Source organism: Molothrus aeneus, chromosome 14, assembly GCF_037042795.1.
Source record: "Molothrus aeneus isolate 106 chromosome 14, BPBGC_Maene_1.0, whole genome shotgun sequence".
NCBI lineage: Eukaryota > Metazoa > Chordata > Aves > Passeriformes > Icteridae > Molothrus > Molothrus aeneus.
Genome location: NC_089659.1, coordinates 15652490 through 15672590, shown reverse-complemented (window position 1 = coordinate 15672590; position 20101 = coordinate 15652490). Strand labels below are relative to the sequence as shown.

The following is a 20101-nucleotide window of genomic DNA, read 5'->3' as shown; positions in this document are numbered from 1 at the left end:
CCAGGGATGCTCAGATCAGCCGGTCACTGAGGCAGCCCCTGCTCTGCGGTGCAGGGATGCAGGCACAGAACGCGCTCCCTTCCTGGCAGCTGCTGCTCCAGGCACAGCTCCTGCGAGGCCACCGCGGCTCCTGCAGGTGGGAACGGCTCTGTGCCAAGTTCATAACCTCCCGAGAAAAGAGTATTTAAGTTCATTTGAGCAGCAGGTAACTGTGGCTTTACACTCCCTACACACGTTGCAAAGAGACCAACACCAGAGTGCTTTAGTGAACAGCGCGGGGTTTGCTTTCCTCAGCGCTGGGCGCTGTTTCGCTGCGGTGCTGTACGGGGAGCGGAGCCCGTTCCGGGCAGCGCCGGGGCCGGGGCCGGGGCGGGGTCGGCCCGGGGCTCCCCGCCCGCAGGTGCGGCCCGCCCAAGGCGCGGCCCGCGCAGGTAAAGCCGGAGCGGCCCCGCCGCCACGGCCGCAGTCCCGCCGCGATGTTCGGGGTGCAGCAGCAGCAGCTGCAGCCGCCCGCGCTGCCCCCGCACGTCCAGCAGCAGCAGCAGCAGCACCACTACTACCGGCGGCAGCAGCAGCACTACAGCACCCTGCCCGCCCGCCGGCCCTGCCCCGAGCCGCCGCCCTGCCCCGAGCCCCCGCCGTGCCCGGAGCCGCCGCGGCCGCTGCCCTGCCTGGACCCCGCTCCGCACCCGCAGCAGGACGGCGCCGTGGCCTACGACCGGGTGCGCACCTACGGGCCGGGCTGCCGCCGGCTCAGCACCTCCTGCTCCTCCCGGGCCGCCTCGCCGCTGGACTGCGGCCACGGCTGCGACCCGCCACAGGTACGGCGGACACGGCCTGGCCCCGGCCTCGGCCCCTCGGGGGCTGCTCCCGGCCCGGATCAGGGGCCGTCGAAGCCAGAGCCCGACCCCGGGAGCTCCGGCGGGGCGGAGGCTCTGAGGGTCGGGCCGGGCTCCCCCGGGGTGGGACGGGTCCAGCCCCGGCCCCTCCGCGCGTTTCCCCCTGTGGGAAAGCCGCTGTGGCCGCTCCCCGCCGTCCCTGCCCAGGCTGTCCCCGGGCAGGGATGCGTTCCTGGCACCGTCCCCCGGCTGGCCGGGCTGTCCCCGGGCAGGGATGCGGTCCCTGGCACCGGCCCCAGAGCGGTGTCACCTTTTCGCACCCTTTAACGCAGCTTTGGCCGGTTCTGGCCCAGCCCGGCCCCGCAGGCGCTGCTCCAGTCCCACGCCGGGATGTCACCGCGCCGCTCTGCCGACTTGGGGCTGCTCATGTAAATAGAACTGGAAGCCGGTGTGGTTATTAGTTCTCTCTGAATCGATGGTGCTTAGTAAGGTCCGCCACTGAGGTGTTGGAGTCGGGCTTGGAAAGCCCTCGCAGTGCAGTTCAGCAGGTTTGTTGTGTGTGTATCCTAGGCATGGCTTGAAAGTATCGGTGGAATTGAATGTCATTTTAACACATGCAAAAGGTGTATTGAAACTAGAAACCTATAGCTTTAGAAAAGATTTGACTGCAAAACCAGAAAGGAGATCAAAATTTATTCACAACCCATTTTTTCCTCATACAGCAGAATGCCATTAACATCTCTAGGATTGCTCTGCTGTACTCAAATGGCAATGTACATTTGTTCAAGATTAACTCTTACTGAATTTTCTTTCCTGTGTTATATTTACCTGTCAGAAAGTCTGGATTAAGACCAATACAAGATCTGCATTCCTTTAAAAGCAGTATTTGCATAGTTTGAGGGCTGTTTTCCTCTCCAGGGTGGTTTATGTAAATCATGGCAAGTGAGCGAGCAGCTGTGATAATAGAAGGACAAGAGGAAACAGCCTCAAGTTGTGCTAGCAGAGGTTCAGGTTGGATATTAGGAAAAAAAATCTTCATGGAAAGGATGATTAAGCATTGGAACACACTGCCCAGGGAATTGGTGGACTCACCATCCCTGGAAGTGTTCAAAAGTGTGTCTGTGGCACTTGAGGACGTGGTCGAGTGGTGGCCTGGGCCGTGCTGGGGAATGATTGGACTCGATGATCTTGGTGAGTTTTTCCAGCCTGAACGAGTCTGTGATCATAAGGGCTTTGTAGGAGGTGGTAATGGCAGAGCCATTCCCTCTGCATCCAGGTTGTTAATCCTCTTTTGCAAGATGTAGGGCAGGAGTGTAAACACAGGTCTCTCACCTCCCAGATAAGTGATCTGCTCAGCTAGGCTGGATGATAGTCTGAATTGCAGTTAATTAATTAAATATTCATTGGCATAAACATTGCAGTCCCAAGCTTCCTCAGCCTAGATAAGAACGTGAACAAGGATTACAGACTCAAATGCTGTTGCTGCTCTATGGAGGATGTTTAATTTTCAACATCTGTCATAGTCACCGAATCCATTATGTCCTGCTGATGAAAACTAATTTCTTGCTGAAGTGTTTTGCTGGACGAGACTTTAAAGCCAAGAGGGTGTAGCTCAGTCAGGCTTTGTGTGGGTTGCAGTTTCAGTGGTGGAGAAGGAAGGCGCCTAATACAGATTATTAGGAAGTTATTAAGGCAGAAAACAGTAACAAACAGGGAAGTCAGCTGGGAGGAGGCAGAAGTGGCACACTTGGTGCTGAATGGGAGTTGCCTCAGAGAAGCCCTGGGAGGGGTGCAGGACATTCCCCAGGAGTGGATCAGTTGCCCTTTGAGCCCATTGTGTGGGGCCATGTAAAGTGAATAATGGACTGATAGCAAACTCCCATCTGTGTTTGGTGTGCAGGAGGATTTGGGGTTGGGGCAGCCCAGAGCTGCAGTTTCAGCTCTGTGCTGCTGCTAAAGCAAAGGGCTGGCTTTGAGCAATATTTCATTTGCTTCTGCAGAGCTTGTGTGGGTTAACAATAACAGACATGTACATCCCTGTTGACACAGTGCTAGTCTTCAGTCATGTGGCTGGGTGTGCTCCTGTGTTTATGTACACTTCTAATAAGCTGGGGAGAGGGAGAATTTGAAATTGCTGTGTGCACAGAGCACATGTGCTGGTACTTTTTGTCATTCAGGATTCAGGGTTTTTTTACTTTCCTGGTTTGTTTTGTCCTTGGAGTAATTCACAGCAAATTTTGCTCTGCTTGATCTAAATGAGAAGTGTTTGGAATAAATTCCCTTCCAGCGTGGTTTATGTGTATGAATCCCTTCTCCATGGTCATGAAAAGATAATTAATGAAGTGGCACATATAAAATGTTTGCAGAGGGCAAAACCCTTACAGGTTTTGTAGAGGTTCTCTGTCTATGTGAGAAATTTTGGGAGTCAGGTGTTTGTGTGGCTGGGCTCAGTTCTGTGACGTGCAAAGGGCTCCCATGAAAATGGTGGAATATTAACCAGCTTTAGGGCTGGTCTGTGGGGTAACAGCCTCCAAGTCAGCCTGCCATTTCCCCATTTCACCTGCCAACTGGAACTCATAAATTATGAGCAGATGACTGGATTGCTTGTCATTAGCAAGACAATGTATTGTGGATAAAGGCCTTTGACATAAATTAAATTCTCATTTTCATCTCTGGGTTGGCTGAAGCCAAGGGTAACCTGTTGAAATTTAAAAAAAAAAGGGACATTTGATTGCTTCTACATAAAATTGGCACACTAAGGATAAATGTATCAAGTGCTTATTCTAAAATTTAAAAATGTTATTTAGAAATCTTAAAGACTAGCAAAAATATTCATGCAAGTTTTAGTGTTACCTTTTAAAATTCTCTTTATAAGCCCCATGGCAGGGGGTTGGAACAGGAAAGGACTTTAAAGTCCCTTCCAACCCAAACCATTCTGTGATTCTGTAGAACAGACCCAGACTGACTGCTCAGGCTATCAGGAATTCTAAACCCACAAAAACACTGGGCTTTCCCTTTGGAATCCCACCTTCCCCTTCCTTCTCCCAGACAGAAAATGCTGCATCTCCAGACACTGCATCTTCTGATTGCTTGGAGAGTGTGCCCCTTGGGAATGCTGGAAAACAGAAACAGCCCAAGATCCCTTTCCATGTTCCCACTGCTGGGGACAGCTCCAGAGGTCTTGGAGGTGGCAGCTCCTTGTGCAGAGCCCTGAGCTGTGTGTGGGCAATCCAGGCTGGCACAGACACAGCATTTCTGCCTCTTGGTCCCCTCCCAGCCTGTGCCAGTCCAGCCTGCTTGGCTGGAATGGGAGAAAGGGCAGGCAAATCCCTGTTTGTAAAGCAGCTCCTTGAAAATGAAAGAGTTTGGGTATCTCAAAAATAAGCATAATTTTATCCAGGCAAAACATTCTTAGGTTCTGTATAATATTGCATATACAATGAGAATATTATAAAGGTCTGTTTCAACTTAAAATGCTGCAGACTCCTGTGCTGTGGGTTTATTCCTCTGAGACAGCCTGGATGTGTTATCCTCTCTAGACTTTGAGTTAGCCCTGGCCCGTTTGTCCAGCCTTTGAGCAGATTGCAGGCTGTTGTTCAGTGTCACCCAATGGCCATGTGCTGTCCCTGTGCTGGGATGAGCAGTTCCTGCTGTCCCAGGGCTCTCTGCTGTCACAGCTCCGTGTGCTCTCAGGGACACCGGGCTCGGGCTGTGCCTGCTCTGAGACCCGCCTGAAGGAGGGACCAGTGGCCATTCCTGTGCTGAGTATTTCACCTTTTAGTTCCAGTTCTGCAGGAGTTGGTGGTGCAGGATTGGGCTGCATGTCCCACCCCTCTGTGCTGTGTCCCCAGAGTCCTGCTGGCACATGGGGTGGCAGCAGTACTGAGCAGCTCCCCAAGTTTCTGCAGCAGTTTTAATTTTGAAATTTCTTAATTACTCTGACTGCTGCAAAAAACCGTTTCTTTTCTACTTTTGTTTCTCTTTCCTGGTGCTGTTATGATTCACTTTTGGGAGGTTTGGAAAACTGCTCCAGGCTTGCTAAACTTATGCAACAGTTGATAGGAGACCTGACCTACTTCAGAGCTGCTCTCACCTGGCTGAGAATGTGGCTGAGACTGAGCTGCAGCAACATAAACTTCCCCCTGGCTTTGGGGAAGAAATGATTCATTATGAAAATTGGAGGTCTGTGCTGTCAGGGAGGATAAACAGTATGCTGCAAACTGACAAATTGCCCAGCCCTTAGATTGGGTTCAGTGGCAACTCTGCTTGTTTGGGTAAAGACCTGGATGTGAAGGGTTGAAGCAATGTGTAATTTTTTAGAACTGGTGGGGGACAGTGTCTGCAATTGCTTCTAGACAGTGCTGGGGCAAAACCTGAAGAAATCTGTTTGAAAACAAAGCTGTTGTGAGGGTCAGATTCTTGTAATTTCAAGAGGCACATCTCATTTTTCATTGCAGATGCTCCATGTGGGCATCATTCCCAGAGGTGGCTGCTGTGGAGTTGTGTGCACTGGATGTGACCCAGGGGGTTCTTGGGTAGCTCCTCTACCTGTTCACTTCTGAGTTTAAGCAGAATCCAAATTTTCATGCCTTGGTGGAACAAAAAGCACATGATGCATCTCCATCTACACCAGCTGAGTTTGATGTGTAACGTGAAAAAACCGAAAATAAAAGTTGTGGGCTGGAACAGGGACATAGAATCCAGGAAGGCTCATCCAGCTTTGATTAGTAGCCTGTTTTGCTGCACTTACAGAAAATATGGATTAATTCCCTCAGACCTGCCAGGAGGGGACTGAGAAAAAGAAAAACCCAACTCCTAAAATGCGGTGATGGATTGTGTCTTGCCATGCTGCACATGGACCAATTCCTTTGGGGTGGGAAGGCCCTGGGTGATTGTGGCCAGTGGATCTCAAAGTATTCACAGCCAATGTCCATAATCAGATTCCTCTGCCAGAAGAGGAGTTGGAGGTTGGGCTGCAGTAATCCTGAACCTTTTTTCCTCCCTTGCAGGGCACCATCCGCAGGATCATTATCGAGAACCCGGAGCAGGTAGGGAAACTGGGCTGGGCGTCCCTCAGCTCCTCCGTGGGGCATGATGAACACTCTGAGAGCACACAGCTCACACCTCTGAGGGTGAGAGGTGGAATTAGGAGGGGTTGAAAACACTGCAGAATGGCCACTCAGGCTCCCACCTCTCAGCATTCAGTCTTTATTAATATTGATTAATTACTAATTGTTTCTACCGTATTTATTTCACACAGTCCCTATGCAAGCACAGCCACTTTGCTTCCAAATGGACACACACTCACATGTTCACATCCTAAAGGACATCTCACATATCTCTAAATTTTCTATTTTAGTCAAAATTACACTAATCCTGAGTTTGCTGTTTGACAAGATTGATGGATGTTTTTATTTATGTGTTTTACAGGAGCCATTATCCCCTTTTCTTAGAGGGGCCAGTTTCTCTCCTGGAAATAATGTCATCTATGAAAAAACAATAAGAAAATATGAGCTATTAAATCCCCTCCAAGTAAGTTGGGTGTTTATATTATCTGTTTGCAGAAGAAAATTGAGTTGGTAGCAGGAAATTGATGTTTCTGGGTTGGGTTGGCTCTGGGGTTTTTTTCTTATTTTTGTTAGGAGTAGCTGCCAACCTGAGAACTGCCTTGTTGTGATCTAGGATACATTCTCAAAGTAAATGAAGCAGTATTTAAGGAGAGCAGAAAGTGGAATGTTTGCCATGTTTTTCCTAAGAATTTATTATTAATTAACACTGAAAACTGCTGTTGTATCTCTAATATTGTCAGTCTATATCTGAATAGGGGCTATGAATTAGTTTTTTGGAATAGCTTCATAATGGAACAACCAAGATACATTTTTAGAAAAAAAAATCAAAACCACAATTTTTTTATTTTACTGACTCTTGAAAAAATATATTTGGCAAATCTGTCTGAAATTTCATCTCACAATTGGTATTTTGTCAAGAGCAAAAATATTGCTCCATTTTATTGCTCTGAAACATTTCCAACAGGAAAAAAAATGGAAATTTAACATATCTCCGAGTGATTTACCTGAGGTTTTTTTTTTACTTTTTTAAAATGAAACTTTTCATGCCTCTCTGGATTTTAGACAGCTAAATTCTGTGATATTTCCACTGGTCTCTGAAGTGGAAAAGGAAAAAAACCACGTAATTACGAATAACAGCTTCTTTCTTTCTGCAGATGATGTGCAAAGAAAAGAATAAAAAATTCTGGACTTTAGGCCTGGAAACCATAGTTTTACTTCTGGTTTTTGTTACCTGGCCTGTGTTTAGATTTAGGTAAAATCAGGAGCATAGTTCTAAAGGAAATTTTCATGTGTAGTGGGACATCCACCTTGGGAAAGGTTTTTTGCCTGTGCTTCTCACTGGCAGCTACTAAAATTGGAAGGAGAATTGGTGAATTACAGCCCTGAAGTATGAAAGTGTGAGCCAAACTCGCATTCAGTTAGGAATAAAAGTGATTCAATTTGGATTATTAAAACATCCGAAGCCACCACCAGCACTGCCAGTCACAGGCACATTTCATTCGCTGCTGAGGCTGATGTCCCACCCCTGCAGTGCCCGGCACTGACAGGGCCTTTCTGCCCCAGCTGGGGCACTTCCCACCATGCAGGGTACCAGCATTAACCCTTTCTGCCCCAGCCGGGGCATTTCCCACCATGCAGGGTACCAGCATTAACCCTTTCTGCCCCAGCCGGGGCATTTCCCACCATGCAGGGTACCTGCATTAACCCTTTCTGTGCCAACAGGGGCATTTCCCACCCCTGCAGTGCCCAGCATTAACCCTTTCTGTGCCAGCCGGGGCATTTCCCACCCCTGCAGTGCCCAGCATTAACCCTTTCTGTGCCAGCAGGGGCATTTCCCAGCCCGGCAGGGTGCCCAGCATTAACCCTTTCTGTGCCAGCAGAGGCATTTCCCACCCCTGCAGTGCCCAGCATTAACCCTTTCTGTGCCAGCAGGGGCATTTCCCAGCCCGGCAGGGTGCCCAGCACTGACAGGTCCTTTCCCGCAGGAGCGGCAGTTCCCGGTGTGCCCGCCGGAGCCGTGCCCGCCGCCCCCGGTGCTGCAGCAGTGCCAGCAGACACAGACGGGCGGTCCCTGCGAGCTGTGCCCGGGCCCGGGGAGTGACGAGTGCCGGGGACACCCCGTGAGGAGGAGCACGGCCCCCCCCGAGCTGGTGAGGGCTCCGTGGTTCGTTCTCGGTGTGGTTCATTCTTAGGCAGGGACAGAACCCCGGGAGTGAGCACTTTCATGGCTCTGCAGCCTCCAGAGGTTTGTGTGGGGCTCAGCACCACATCCTTGTCACTGAGCAGGGGCTGTGTGTCTGTCTGGGACTGTGCAAGGCTTTCTCACGGGCTGTTGGGGGGGAAGGGCTGTTTGAGAGTTGTATTTCTCATTGTCACAGACCTGTGCTCAGGTGTGCACTGACTGAAATGAGCCTGTGGTGTTGAGCTGGGCTCAGTCTCACGGGGCTGTTTGGTTTTGCTTTTCTTTACCCATCAATTCAGTCGGGTTTCACCTGTCAGTCTGTACACAAAGACTGAGGGATGCACAGCCTCTGCTTTGGAAGGAAACACACATTGGCTTTAGAACCTTGGCAAACATCAGCTCAGGGTTCCTTTCCTCCTATGCTGATCAGCCAGGGCTTCAAATGTATTTCAATTTGATGCAAAAGTTGTTGACACAAATTCAGTGGAATCACTAATGCTTCCTGGTGTACCTGCAGCCTGTTAGTGCAGCTGGGGAGGGAGTGCAGCAGGTCCCTCCTGTGCACCCAGTTGGTGTTTGGGTGACAAACACCCTGGGGACCTTGATGTCAGACCTGTGCAGAACCTTCCAGAGCTGGACACTCCTATCAACCGGCTCAGGACACTCAGCTTGGGCTGAGGACACAGCTGTGGAAGCAGGACTTTGCTGGTTCTTGTTGTTCTAAAGGAAGTCATTCCTCTCTGTACAGTTTACTGAAAACCAGCAGACATGGAACACTCACTACCAAGAAAAGTGTAAATTAATTGAAAATTGCTAAAAGCAGCCAAATCCTACCTGTAGCATTTTCACGTTCAGCTTTATCCCAAAGAAGGGATCCATGCTGTCCTGATGCCCTGCCTGTCTCCTGCCAGGTGAGCTGCCCCCAGGACAGCCCTGAGCAGCTGGACTGTCGCTTCTTTGGGGAGCTGCTGGCCGAGCTGCACCGCAAGAGCAATGACCTGTACAGCTGCCTGCTGCAGCACGTGGAGAAGATTGGGACAAGGTACTGCCACTGGCCCTGTCATTCTGTGTCCCAGACATCCAGGTGTTTGTGAATTGGTTGTACTCCTTGTTTCTTCCTGACAGCTGGAATTGGCTGGATGTTTTACACATTCATCTGATTTGCAAGTAACCGAGGGCATAGAAATGCTGTAAGCCAAGGAAATTTATTGAATGTGATGCTTAAGAATTGTGTCTCCCATACATGTTTTTTCACTGAGCAAACAAGAACTTCCAGCACACTCTGACATATATTTCATGACACAATTCTATTGCTGTGTCCTGAACAACCCAAATGTCCAAATTCCCTCGGTCCTGTTGTGACATTGTGTCATGGATTAAAGGCCAGCCATCACCAGGCACAAAGCTCAGTCTCTACATCCAAATGAACATAAAGCACATTTTCTGCAGAGCCCTGCAGACCATGTCTGGCAAGAAATGAGAGTCACAGCAGGCAGTGCCCTGCACAACCTTGCCCCCTTCCCTCCCATCATCCTCATTCTTCCCCCTCACTCCCAATCTTGTCTAGTGCCTTCCAAGGTCACTGAATAAGAAAAGTGGTCCTGTAGCAGGAGGAAAAAGGAACTTAACCATCACAGAAACCCTGAGTCAACCCTTGGAGCAGGGCAGGGAATTGCAGCAGAGTTATGGGCAAACCATTACCCAGGCAATTAAGGGAGTAATTGGATTTACTGCCCATAATTGGGATAACTGCCCAAAGGACTGGGGATAGTCAGCCTGTGTTTGCTGTGCTGCTGTAGGACTCCAGGAATTCCTCCACAGGGGGAAGGTAATGACTCTTCAGCTGAGAAAGACCCTTCCTTGCTCTGTATTGTCCAGATAATCTTTTAGTGGTGAATATGGGCCTGAATCCTGAAAGTTCTCAAGCAGCTTTTTGTGTTTTACAGGAACCACGACATCGAATTCACGTGCCAGGTAAGGCCCAGGCTGTCCCTGCCACCACTGGGGGAGGGCTCAAGCAAACAAAGCCAAAGCAGCTGAAATGAAGGAGGCTGATCTTGGTTAGTTAATGCTTCCTGCTTGGTAAAAACATTCAGAGCCTGAAAACCACTGCCAGGCAAGTATTTGCAAATGTGATAATACTGAAAAGAAACTTCAAGAATTTGCATTATTCCAGTATGAGAGTCAAATTTTGGAAGTCTCCTGCTGCTCCACTAATGGTTTCACTGGAAAATGAAACTTGTACAGGTACCTGTGTTTTTACAATGTGTTTTTTGCAAAGGCTCTTTCACTCCCTGGCCAGTGAAACTGCTGCTGAGCAGCAGGTGCTGCACCTTTGAAGGCATTCAGTGTGAATGGGGCAGAAATCCCTGTCCAGGGTTCACCTGCAGGAAGCAAATGCCACTGAATCCTGGCAGCATCTCCTGGTGGTCATCTGGGGTTTATTGGCAGCCCATTCAGAGGTTTTGCCCCACCATAAACTGCTGGGAGCTGTTGTAGCATCAGCTGTTAATTCCTGAGAGAGGATTGGTTTGAATACTGCTTTTAAATGTTGAATTTAAGCATTTGAATATATGCTTCATGTATCACTTTATCTCACTTTGTACATGCCCCACATATAAAAGACTTTGGAAGTTTTCTGGATAGACTTTGATCTATTTTTGTTCTTATTTGCCTCGTACTAAAGATGTTTTTCATAGCAGAGCTGTGTAATTAATGAAGAAACCACATTACTAATCTACCAGGCAAAATTCTTAATCAAGATGTCTCCCCTTTCCTCCCTTCTTTGCTTAGACTGAAGATATTGAAGAATTAATTCCCAAAGGACTGTCTGAGGCAACAAAGCAGCAGATTCGTTATCTCCTGCAGGTATGGGAGCTTGGCAGCCTGTAGGAGCTGGGGGTAGGAGCTGGCTCACACACAGGATGGCCTTGGTACATAACAGCCTTCACTCTGTATTCCCTCATCCCATTGTTTCTGGAGTGGGGGTGTGGAATGGTGGCTTTAAAGGAACTGTCACATGGACCCACTTGTGTATTTTAAACAGCTCTCCTGGGGCTTTCCTGCAGTTTCACTGAAACTCTCTTGGCTTTTGACCACTGACAGGAGAACAGGGACCTTTCATCTTTCTGTGTTGTGTATGAAGGCTTTAAAAGCCAAACACAAACAGGAGGTGCTAAAAGCCCAGCAGCAGAGCCTGGATCCCACCTGCTCCCAGCCCAACCCCATGGCTGGGCATGGAGCAGGGAGGCAGCTGAAGAACCAGCCCAGGAGGACAAAACCCTTTACACCTGAACCACAACAGGAATGGTTCTGTTTGCTGCTGGCTGCCAAAAGCACAGCTCAGCACCCAGAGCTGCCTTTGCCAGGCAAGTGTGTCAGAGCAGGATCCAGGGCAGCCTCAGCAGGAGTGTCCTGATCTGGGCTCCCTCAGGAAGGGGAAGGGTGATCCTACCAGGGAGCTGCACCTTGGAATCACTTCCTGGTAAAAAAAAAAATCCATTGAAACGAGGTTGAGAAGGAGCAGCCTGGTCTGAGTTCACAGCTGCCCTGCTCTGACCTCCCCATCCCTTCCAACTGGAATTATTCTGTGCTTCCCTTACAAGGAAGAGGGACATCAACCCCATGGACATTCCAGCCAGCATGAGGGCATTCCATGGCCTCACACTGGCACACTGTCCTGGGAGGCTGGTTCAGCTCCAGGTGAAAAGCTGGAACAGGCATTTCCTGTTGTGACTGTGTCCAGCTGGTTTTACATCCTCACAGCTGTGATTATAAAATGCAGCCAGAATGGCTTTTGGGGAACCAGGTGTTGTCAGGATCCACCCAGGGTGCTCTCAGACTCCTTGGCCACCAGGACAGAGCAGGGAGGGAAGGGTTTGCACAGCCCAGGATCCCGAGCTGGGGATGCCCAGAGGCTCCTCTAAGGACACAGAGAACTCCACTGGAGAAGCACAAGGCACCTCTGGGATTTAGCAAGCTCTAGCACTAAGCAGTTGGTGAGTGGGGTTTTACTTATATTTTATAGTCTAAATTTCACCATTTGATTCAATTCCTTCTTTTAAACTACTCTATAGTGTATTGCACAATAAAACCAACAGAACCATAAGGCAAAAGTGAAATTCCACTTTAATGACAAAACACACAGGAGGGTTTCACTTTTGTCTGGCCAGGAAGAAACCACAGCTTTTGCACAGAATATTCAGCCCTTCCAGAGGCATTACAACTTGAGGAGTTGTTTTGTGTGTCCTTTCAAAGTCTATTTTTCTTCTTTTGAATATTATAAATGTATCATGAAATGTAACAATTTATATTTTCACCTGAATCAATACACAGCTATTAAAGGCATTAAAATTAACATTCCAAAGGAGAACAGTGTTGGGCTGTGGTCACTTATGGTTTTCTCTTTCATCCAGGTGACTCCTTTCATCTTTGGGATCTTTTTCCTTTTAAAGGGAGGAGTTGGCTGTATGAGCCTTTTTAATTTAAATTTTTTAAAATGTTAATTAAATTCCCTCATCCTTGAGCCCAAAGCTTTGCCAGATCTCAAACATGACTCATTCCTCTGTGCCTTTTCAGGCAGGGCAGTAATTTTTAAAAATCAGTGTGAGCACAAAGCTTTTAAAGCTCAAATAATAATTGTACAATATTAACACAATATTTATTTATAACATTTATAAATGTTATCAATTTAAAACATTTATTTATAATATTTATAACAATATTTATTTTTCCCTTTATTGGTGTACAAAGGCAGTTCCTTACCCTGTTGTTCCTTCCATTTTAACAACGTTGTCCTGTGTTACAAGGCAGAAATTGAACGCTGGCATTTGCAGAACAAAGAGCAAGGAAAATGTTTCCTGTAGAAACTGTGGGCACTTCAAAGGATGTGCAATGGTTTCAGAAGTTACTGTCAGCTGTAAAGCAGTTTCTGTTCTATCTCTTGTCAGGCATATTGTAAACAAAGCTGCCTAATTAATCCCAATTATCCTTTTCATTTCTTCCCTCCCAGATGAGAGCGACATCGGACAAATCCCTGAGACTTGTGCTTTCCACCTTCAAGAACCTGCGGGAGGAGCTCTGCCATCTGCAGGATGACCTGGGGGTGAGTCCTGCTCCTCATCCAGCTCATCCAGCTGGCAGCAGGAGCCCAGGGCTGGCGCTCCAGGCTGTGCCTGTGCTGGTGGCAGTGGCTGCTCTCTCAGTACCTCAGGGGGCTGGATGGACACGGGTGGCTTTGGCAGCTCCCCAGGTACTCTGGGCTGGATGGACAGGGGTGGCTTTGGCAGCTCCCCAGGCCCTGTGGCTGTGGATGCAGGCAGCAGACAATTCCTGTTGGGGAAGCAGCAATGTTTCCCACACCAGCCCAAGTGCTTGGCACTGCTGGGAATGTCACAGCATTGTCCTGGAAACGTTGAAGGAGAAGAGTTTGAATTTGAACACAGAACAAGGAGTTGGGTGCAGTGGGCTTAGTTTTGGGGTGGTTTTTGTTTGTTTGGGGGTTTTTGTTGGCTTCTACTTAAATTGTTTCTGGGGCAGACTGGAAGGGCAGTGTCTAGGATCCCAGTGCTCATCAACCAGCACAAAGCCACAGGCACTACAGTGTGTGCTATGTACCTAAACCCCAAACTTTCAAGACAGTTGAGCATTCTCAGTTCTAAAACTGAGAATTATTAATGACTGTGTTGCACTTTATGGAAAGGGTTTACTGAAAAATTGCAGCTTTCGACTGTAAACTTCTGACTTTTGTCCTGCAGAAGCTGGAAACTGACAATGTGTTGCTGAAGAAGGATTTGGCTTTTAAGGATTCCCAAGTGAAAGAATATGAAACAATGCTGGCTTCTCTGAGGGAGAACAATCGTCAGCAGCAGGTAAATCAAGAAACATTTCCAGTGTCATTGCAGGCAGCCAAAATGGGGGCAATTTGCAGACTTCTGGGTGCTCTGAGTAACTGCTGCCTGCTGTGTGTGTGATGCTGTTCCTCCCCTGAGGAACTCCAGGTGCTCATTCCCCCTGTGCTCTGCAGCAAGGGCTCAGGGACAGCACTGCCAAATGCCGCTCGCTGGAGGAGCAGCTCCTGTCCCTGCGGCTCAGCGAGGGCGACAAGGACTGCCAGCTGAAGGAGCTGGAGTACAGCAAGAGGGCCCTGGAGCAGGAGATCCAGAGCCTCAAGCTGCAGGTGAGGGCTCACCTGGCTGGGTGCCAGACTCAGAGGGATCAGTGTAAGAAAAGGAATGATGAAAACTCTCTTTGTAAAATAAAACTGGGTTCTTTGTGCAGAGCTGCTCCAGCCCGACCCTGCAGACCACGACGGACGAGCTGTCCAGCCGCTACGTGGAGATGATCAACAACCTCAGGGAGGACAAGGACAGGGAGATCCGCAGCCTCAGGGTGAGGGGCTCTGCTGGCTGTGTGCAGGGACAGCTGCTCCAGCACTTGGAGCAGCAGGGATCTTCCACAGGCACTTTTTGGGTGTTTTTTGGCTGTGCAGTTACTTTACTCATAGACACTGCTGATGGTTTAAAACCTTTATAGTAGAACATAAAACTGTGCTTTTAAAAAAACCTAACTGTTGTTTACATGAAGAAATTAGGGATCAACCTGGTTAGTGGGCTGTCCTAAAGGGATATTTTGTGTGTCCTGATAACATAGGAAATTAGTCAAAATATGCTTAATAGGAAACAAAAACAAATCCCAGTCACTGCTCTATGCAGGAAATGTCTCTCATGGAAATCAGTGGTAAAAGTCTCCAGCGTTGGAAGCCAATTCAACTTGTTCAGTGTTAGTTTAGCTTGAGAATTGTAAAACCATTAAATTAATACTGGGTAGAATTCAGTCCAGTTAGCACTTTCTGAATTTACTGTGTGGTTCAACTTCCTGACCTGAAAATCCCCGGGTCTCACTGTTGATGGTGTCAGTGAAATGCCACCCCCAGAGCCCTGGGTGGGTGCTGAGGGGCCCTGCCCAGAGCCCCCCACACCTGAGAGCTGCTGCCTTGTTCTGCAGTCCCAGCTGTGCCAGTTCCAGCAGGACATAACCAGGAGAGAGGGGAGCAACAGCGACTTGCAAATGAGGCTGCACGAACTGACATCGCTGCTGGAGGACAAAGAGGCTTTTATTAAACAACAGCAAGAGGTAAAATAATACAAGTTCTTCTCTAAGGGTTTTTGTGTTTAAGCCTCCATGGTACTGTGTAGGTGGAACCTAACCAGGAAGTCCCTTGTCCTCTCCTGGCTCGGGAAAGGGGGTTAGGATTTGTTCTACCTCAATGCTGTTCCTCTGCCAGCCTTCTGGAATGGCAGATTTTCAGACTGTTGAGACAAATTTCTGCAAATATTTTGTGTGGCTTTAGTGAACTGATACTTCAAAAAATAGGACTTCACATCAGTGTTTGCTTTTGGTTTTGTCAGGAGCTCTTCAGACTGAAGCATGAGAAGTTATCAGGCAGTCAGTCCCCTGGGGTGACAGCCATCATCACTAAAAAGTAACGTGTTATTCACCTTTTTTAAAAAGGCATCCTTTGGGCTTTCCTTTGTTTAGGCTCTGTTAAACAACCTGTTCAACTCTCTACAGGTACAGGAATCAGTATCCTATTCTGGGTCTCCTGTCTGATGACTACAAGGTCACATCACCTGTCAATAAATCACAAACGATTGTAATTGAGAGGACTGGAGAGATCTGGAAACATGTAAGTTACCTGGAAATGGACTGTTCCCTCTGCAATCCCTAAGTGTTCAATTTAACTTCAAAGCAAGTATTACCCAAACTGAGAGCTCAGCGATGCCCTCGTGGTAATTTAACTGCAAAAAGCAGAGTGACTGACTGCAGCCAGGGAACTCTCCTGGCCTTTGGAGCCGGCACTAATTGGTGGGTGTGGTACAAATAAAACCTTTTGTTGTTTTCTCTGGCACGTAATTACCCTGAACAAAAGCATCAGCGCTGCTCTAACAGCGGCCCCGGGGCGTTGCTGTACCGGGCAGGTGGGCAGGGACTGTGTCCTGCTGTACTCTCAGCGAGCAGGGATTTGGGAGGAATGTGCTCCTCTGCATTAGAAGCGATAATGACTCCAAGCCATTACTAAAACACACAAAGCACCACATCCCTGAAACTCACCCTGAGCCAGGGCAGTGACAAACCCAGGAATGCAGAAGAGTGGTGACATTTCAAGGAGTGATTCAGAGTAAAAATAGAAAACAGGGCTGCAGAAACTATTTCTATTACAGGCAGGGCTTGTGGTGCCAAGTCTGGCTGCAAGGTAAAGGCTGGAGAAATGGCAGGGTGGCCAAACAGGGGTGCTGGTGGCTGCAGGGACAAGGTCACAGCAGCACCTGGATACAAGCATGGGGGGACACAGCCAGGGGACAGTTCTGTGACAGCCTGAGCAGATGCAGGTAACACACCTGGCATGTCCCTCAAGGGGACCTTGCCTGCAGCAGGATTTAAAAAGCAAAAGGCTCAGGGCACTGGCAAAGAGCAGAGTTTTATTACTGATCCCTAAACCTCACCCAGGTGCATTGCAACCTAGTGAAATGTCAAGCAATGAAACAGCAATAGAGAAATGAAAAAATAAAGTGTTTGGTACAGAGGAAGGGCTCACGGATCCCCTTGGATGCTGTACAAGAGAAAACAAGTAGGTAATTAAATGAGATGCTTTATGGGAGATAGTTTGTTTCATAACAGAAACAGGTTTGTGTATTTCTTCTAACAAGCTGCTTGTTTCTTTTAGGAATGAGAGAAACCTCTGAGCCCTCAGAGCTGCTCCAAGGAGTTCACAAACCACTAAAACTGCTTTACTTTCTGCTCTTCTGCATCCAAGAAAAGGTTCAGTCTGATAGTGAGGAAGGCTGGGAAAACATTAAGGACTCACTTTTCCCTTGGAGGAGTGGGATGCTCTCCCTGTGTGGACTTCAGCTGTTCTTGACTAGCTCCCGTTCTTCAGCCAGTCCTCAGGCAGTCTAGGAGACAAAAGGAAGACACCTGAAACCTTTTCCTCTTGGTCCTTGTAGCCATGTTCTGTCTCTTCATGCTGAGTGGGAATGACCCCGATGGCAGCCCCACCCCTGCCACAGCTGCTTTCAGAGCAGAGTCACGGCCTGCACGGGAACTTCAGAAATACCTCACTGGGAACTGCTCCTCTCCTTACACCTGCCTCTGTCTGGGAAGCTCGGACCCAAAGGACAAAACTGCCATCAAACCCAGCTTCTGACCTGGCAAATGCCAGCAGGACCCAGTTCAGTGAAGGGCTGGGCCAAGGCTCATTTTAGAGAATGTTTCTGACCTCAGAGGTGATGTATCTTCAGCCCTAAACCAGCTGTATTTACTTGCTGTGCTTCAAATTTTCAAGAACTTGGTATATTTTTATATAGAAGAACTTTGTGTGAAAATAACTCATGGACTAAATTTCCTTATCAGACCAACCTGCCATTTACAATTTCCACTCTTTCAAGGACCACAGAAATTCTTTCAAACTGATTTGGTGTTCATGATTCAGTAGTTGTCTGAGCAACACAGCACAGAGACTCACAGGGAAAGTTTGCAATGCTGCAATCCAAAGGTGCTTTTTTATTGTGGGGGTTCTTGCTTTGCTTTCCTGCTGCAGCCATGTATTTCTGTTCCCAGATACTATAGACCCTAGGCAATGTTTAATGGGGAAAGAATGCTGGAGGCTACCTGTAACCATGAAATAAACCCAAGTCTAACTCTCTGGATCACTGTCTGTCTGTCCTGGAAACACCTTGTGTACAGCTGGAGGGAGGGCTGTAGCTGGTGTCTTGTTCCTCTCCATGAACCTTTCCAAGTGAAGGACTGGGGCTCTCAGGTGCTGCTGCATGTCCAGCTGACCTGATGCTCTTTAGAGCCACGAGTAAAACCTGTTCTGCTGCTGCTCTTTGAGTGTGTCCAGGCTGAGATGGGCCTGCAGTTTCACCAGCCTGGCTTTAATTAGTTAAATACCCTCATTTGAAGGTGGAGTGCCTTGCCCCTCTGCATGCAGTAATTATTCTAAAACAGATTCTAAAGCAACCCCTTTTTCTGCAGAGCAGTGAATAAAAGGTCCAGCAACACTCAGACCTAACATGCTCCTGCCATGGGAGTGTCAGTGCAATAAATAATTTTAGTTACACTGTCAGCAAAAGACTTTTCACCTTTGGTGATCTGAAGCACAAAAAGGACTAAAGCACCATGGCTGTTCAATGCCATCAGTTACCTGTGCAGGGCTCTGGTGCAGCTGCTCCTTGAGCTCCCACCAGGGCCAGGGGTTCCCACAGCTCAGAGCAGGCTACAAAGAGCAGAAATGGGAGTCATTCATGGCCACAGTTCCTGACTGCTCATCCCAGCCATGGATTTCCTGAGCAGCCCCTCAGTGCCACCAACCTGTGTTTCCTCCACTCCATGGCACAGCACAGGAACTCCTTAAGGAGGGACAGGGCTCAGAGCAGGAGCTGCTGGGACTGGTGAGACAACTCCATGGCAAAGGCCACCATCAGGCAAATGCTCTTTTCAAATCCAGCTGATCCATCCCAGTGGAAACACCATCCTGGGGCAGCCAGGAAAGCTGCAGCCTGCTTACAAAAAGCCCAGGTTGCTGCTCAGGCCAGCCAGCTCTCTGTCCTGAGGACAAGGACAGCTCCTCCTGTAAATGCTACAGAGAAGAGACTGTAACACTTTGTACTCACAGCAAAAAACACAAAGCAATTATCAAAAAGATGAATTAGACTAGTAGATAAAGCATATGGCAATTTATTTATAGGCTGGTTTTGTTTTCAAACCATATGTATTTAAAAAAGCAAATTTAGTATTTTTTACTATGAAGTACCTGTACCTGTTACTGTGGGCTCAGCTGTTCCCTCTTTGCTGTGGAACTGGACCTGATTTACCTCATGTGGTTTCTGCTGAAGTTTACAGAAAAACATTTTCTCATTTACTCAGCTCTCTAAATCCTGGTTAGAAACATTTTACTTTAGCTCATTTCCCACCTCAATTTTAAGCAGCTTCACCAAGACTTGTACATTTTTTCTAGGAACAAATTAGAAAGAAGTGTGGCTGTACACTATTTACTTTATATAATTACAACAATATACATTCTGCCCCATCTTTATCTGCCAGAATGCAGGTAAAGTTGCACTTGTTTTGCACTGAAAAGGAGAAAACTGTCTTCTTTGTTTTGACTGACCTTTCTGCAGTATTGAAGTTTCTCTGCCTCAGCTGTAAAATAAAAGCCAGACAGCCCTGGCTGGGAAGTCCCTGACAACTCCAGCAGCCACCAGTCCACACCCAGTTCCTCACCTTTACCTCCAGAGTTCTGCTGCAGCTCTTCCTCGTTTTCTCTCTCATTTATTGCCTTTAATTGTGGGCAGTTGAAACCTGAGGAAAGAAAAACACAGCTGATGATCAGGATGTGAATCACTTGTAACTGCACCTGTCAGCCCAATAAAAGCTGCACCAAACAGATCTGACACTTCAGAGCAAGCCAAGCCCTGCACATCTCTGGGAGGCTCTGCTTGCTCAAGCACCCCTGACCTGTCACAGCTCTCAAATATTTACTGGGAGAGGGCATTGAGAAGGATTTGGGAACTGTCCCTCAAACTGCTGAGGACTCAGGTGCCATTTTATCCTTCCATTTCAGAAGATTTAAAACACCACTTATGTCAAGAACAGCAATCTACCTCCTGCTTTGATACAGAACAATTAATTACCTGATTATTTGGTCCATCTGTAGGGTGGAAAAATGAGCCAGCACAGCCATGGGCAGAGTCAGGGGTCATCTTCAGGTGAAGAAACTCCTTCAGTCCATGTATTCAACATAACATTCAGGAACAAAGCAGTGACATTGCCAGAAATCCACAGCCTTAAATCACAAAGATTTTTTCCCTTCTGACTGCTGGGCACGCAAGGAAAAGCAGCAACAAAACCCAGATGAATTAATTTGTGTCTGCTTAACTTCTGCTCTTTGTGCAAAACCTACGAGTTCAGTGGCTCAAAGCCCGTTGGAAATCCTCAGTGAAGGGTTCATT

General features: G+C 48.0%; 1 protein-coding gene and 1 long non-coding RNA gene across 2 annotated transcripts; one reads left to right on the top strand and one right to left on the bottom strand.

Annotated features, from left to right (window-relative positions):
* Window positions 1-476: 476 nt before the first annotated feature.
* POF1B (POF1B actin binding protein) lies at window positions 477-17790 on the top strand. Its single transcript, XM_066559733.1, has 15 exons — window positions 477-821; window positions 5849-5887; window positions 6270-6371; window positions 7894-8058; window positions 9002-9132; window positions 10037-10064; window positions 10884-10958; window positions 13102-13194; window positions 13847-13960; window positions 14116-14268; window positions 14370-14480; window positions 15096-15224; window positions 15500-15573; window positions 15663-15777; window positions 16816-17790. Exons 1-15 carry the CDS (start codon window positions 477-479, stop codon window positions 16819-16821), a joined length of 1680 nt encoding a protein of 559 aa, XP_066415830.1. The 3' UTR covers window positions 16822-17790.
* LOC136562739 (uncharacterized) lies at window positions 12202-19538 on the bottom strand. Its single transcript, XR_010784552.1, has 3 exons — window positions 18462-19538; window positions 18295-18366; window positions 12202-17044 (listed from the first exon to the last, which is right to left on the bottom strand). It is a non-coding gene; the product is annotated as an uncharacterized lncRNA (long non-coding RNA).
* Window positions 19539-20101: the final 563 nt, after the last annotated feature.